This window comes from Pyrus communis, chromosome 3, assembly GCF_963583255.1.
Source record: "Pyrus communis chromosome 3, drPyrComm1.1, whole genome shotgun sequence".
NCBI classification, from domain to species: domain Eukaryota; kingdom Viridiplantae; phylum Streptophyta; class Magnoliopsida; order Rosales; family Rosaceae; genus Pyrus; species Pyrus communis.
In genome coordinates, this window is record NC_084805.1 from 26,901,892 (window position 1) to 26,905,212 (window position 3,321).

Genomic DNA, 3,321 nt, shown 5'->3' on the forward strand with positions numbered 1-3,321 from the left:
AAAAAAAAAAAAAAAAAAAAAAAAAAAAACTCAAAATTTTAACTATCATCAACTGAATTTTTATTTCTCTAGTAGGAGACCACAATCAGAAGCCACATCAAAATACAGCCACTGATTTAGACAAAAACGATGGGGAAAGAAGAGTAGAAAACGGGCTTTCCCCAGACAGAAAAATGAAGTTGTGAACTGATGAAATGGAGGCACCTACCGAACGTTACTAGTCGACACACATTACTGCCCGGCTGCGAATGCCTCGACCGGGAAAGTCTTGGTGATACCGGCAAGGCTCTTGAAGTTGATTTTTCCGGCGGGCTGATCAACATTTATTTCACTGACCGGAGGCCATAGCATGAGCTCCTTAGCCTTCACTCCCTTGAGCTTCTTAATCCTCTGCTTCTCAATATAGCCTTTGATTTCAATGTCGTAACTCACAAGCTTACCGATCAGCTTGAAGCTGTGCTCGACCTTCTTCTTCTGGACGATCCACATGTAGCCGGTGGTCCTCACAAAGCCAACTTCGATCACCTCAGCAAGTGGCAAAAGCCCTAGCGGAAGTTCAAACTCCTTGAGCAAGGCGGTCGCCAATGCCAGTCCCTCCTCGTGGCCCTTCTTCACGATTCCTCCTTCCTTCTCCGCCATGATCAAAAAATTATTTTCTTGAAGTATTGAATGAAGCACTGAAGTTGTAAGTACTTTGGGTTAAAGAATGTTGATTTATACAAGCATGAAGGCCATTAGACTCCTGGTTTTAATCGACACAAATTTGAGATTACAAATATCGCAATCGTGTTTAAGTACAAAGCTTTAAGCATAAACAGGTGGAATTTTACTTTCCAAGCTGCACATAATACCCATTGACAGGTTGCAGTTGTCTTCAACGAACAAGAAGACTAGGAGACAACAAGAGCAGAAAAATTGGGAGATGACCACAACACACATAGTAGCTTCGGCGGTTCGCATCATGGATCGTGGAATGATGATAAATTTTATGCCGGATTAGAGAGATTTTGGTGACTACTACAAAGAAATCGCCTTGGTTTCTCCATTCTGTTTGTCCTATGCATGTAGCAACTTGATATAAATTAACCCATTTACCACAAAGTGCCTACAACTTCACACTACTTTGGAAACTTTAATAAAGATAGACAATAGTTTACCCATGGCCGAGAAGGAAGGAGGAATCGTGAAGAAGGGCCACGAGGTGGGACTGGCATTGGCGACCGCCTTGCTCCAAGAGTTTGAACTTCCGCTAGGGCTTTTGCCTCTTGCTGATGTGGTCGAAGTTGGCTTTGTGAGGACCACCGGTTACATGTGGATCCTCCAGAAGAAGAAGGTCGAACACAGCTTCAAGTTGATCGGTAAGCTTGTAAGCTATGACACTGAAGTCAAAGGCTATATTGAGAAGCAGAAGATTAGGAAGCTCAAGGGAGTGAAGGCTAAGGAGCTCATGCTATGGCCTCCGGTCAGTGAAATAAATGTGGATCAGTCCGCCGGAAAAATCAACTTCAAGAGCCTTGCCGGTATCACCAAGACTTTCCCCGTTGAGGCATTTGCTGCTGGCCAGTAAGCTCATGTTGACCACCAAGCAGGACAAGATCCCGTAGGTGCCTAGATTTGATCAGCTTACAACATAGGTCCTATTTGGGGAAGCCGATCCTTCTCCTTTTTCTATCCATTGCTTTGTTTTGATAACCTTTCGGATTGTTGTATCTTGCTACAAGAATAAAAACTTAGATGATGATAGTTAACATTATATGAAGTGGGAAAAATTTCATGCTTTCTTCGAAATATTAAATTTCGAAACAGACAATTTCTTTTTCCTGTTCTATCTGGGAAGCAAGGACATGTAAGCAGTAAAATGGGCATCAATCATCAAACGAACCATAACAAACAGTTTAAATCACCAGCTAAGAAGCAACAAATGAGGTTCCCGGAAGAAATACAAATTATACTGTATTTATCCAAGAGTTAAGACATCGAATTACTCAAACGATCAGCCTTACTTATACAGCGGAACCTGCATTCCACTGATTCCATGGTTTCGTTCGACCATCTTCAATTTTCTCAGCTATTTAGCCTACTGATAGACATCATTGCAGCAGAAAACAAAATATGCAGAAGTAAGCGAAGTTAAATTGTCAGGAAAAAGTAAAAAGCTTTATATCTATCACTCCGGAAAGTTCCGGCAACCCCGGAGTTAAATACAAATAGTTCCAGTAATACATTGTACCGCCCCTTCTCGATTCCTCCTCTTTTACTCTGTGTAGGAGGAGGGTTTCAATAATTAAATCTTCCCAATCAATCCCACGTCCTCTCTTTCTTTTCTTCCTGGTATGTACCCCTTCAGAAGCGCAAATATCGCTGCTGTTACCTGAACGAGCATTTGATGGACGCATAATCCTATCATTTTGCTGCTTGGCAGCATTTATCTTTTCTCTCCTCTTAACTGCCGCACAACCATTGACAAAAGACGGAGGCATAGCATCGGTCCAATCCTACATCTTTCTCCAACATCTCCTCCAGTAGAAGCCTCTTGCTCAATTCCGACAGTCCATTCCACCACTCAGTACAAGCATGGAGCGCAAAATCTCGGCTCCATTTTGTTCCACGAACCTCTTCAAACCCCTTAGAGGACTTGACATTGTCAGCCTCATCCGAAAACTTTGAGTAAATCATTGGTAAGCATTCGCGTGAAAGCTTCAACGCATCCATATCCTCAACATCCAGTCCGCACCCACCATCTTCCTACCTCAAAGTACCGAGACTCGTGTGAAAGCTTTAACTTGTCCGTTTCTGACCCAAAATCATCTTCAAAACAAACCATATCACTTTCATATCCACTATCATTCCTCATTCTCTAACATCGCCCAAATCCAACCAAATTCTTCTTCCCACTCCGCCGCATTGGTTGATCGTCGCGGATGAAGGTTTTTCAGGTCGGGGATTTGGGGCAGTGGTGGTGAAGGGTTCAGTAGTGGAGAGGATTGTTGCCCCTATACAACGACGTAAGTTCGAACCCCATCAGCTTCCTAATCTACCATCTAAATCATTAGCCCATTATACAGAGATTTTTGAATTTAGAGACTGAATTTTCGTTCAGGTTAAAATTTGAACAGGGCCCATTGCACAAAAGCGTACAAGTGGTTGAAATTTTCTTTTTCAAGCATTCAATCACTTACATTTTATAAATTTAGTATCCCGGACCCTAGTCCTGTCATCCCGAAAAATCTCTCAATTTTGAGATGGCAGACGCAATTAAAAAGTGTAAAACCCTAATAAAGTGTTCGATAACCAAAGCCAGATGATGAAAAGGAAGAGAAA

General features: G+C 42.2%; 2 protein-coding genes across 2 annotated transcripts; one reads left to right on the forward strand and one right to left on the reverse strand.

The window, feature by feature from the left end:
- Window positions 1–231: 231 nt before the first annotated feature.
- Window positions 232–639, reverse strand: LOC137728532 (uncharacterized protein At5g01610-like). The gene has a single exon (XM_068467293.1). It carries the CDS (start codon window positions 637–639, stop codon window positions 232–234), a length of 408 nt encoding a protein of 135 aa, XP_068323394.1.
- A 520-nt stretch (window positions 640–1,159) lies between these two features.
- On the forward strand, window positions 1,160–1,567 carry LOC137728533 (uncharacterized protein At5g01610-like). The gene has a single exon (XM_068467294.1). The coding sequence runs from the start codon at window positions 1,160–1,162 to the stop codon at window positions 1,565–1,567; it is 408 nt and encodes a 135-aa protein (XP_068323395.1).
- The last annotated feature ends 1,754 nt before the right edge of the window (window positions 1,568–3,321 follow it).

What these genes read in the sequence shown, in the direction of transcription:
- LOC137728532 (XM_068467293.1), bottom strand. Translation starts at nt 639, where the DNA reads ATGGCGGAGAAGGAAGGAGGAATCGTGAAGAAGGGCCACGAGGAGGGA.
- LOC137728533 (XM_068467294.1), top strand. Translation starts at nt 1,160, where the DNA reads ATGGCCGAGAAGGAAGGAGGAATCGTGAAGAAGGGCCACGAGGTGGGA.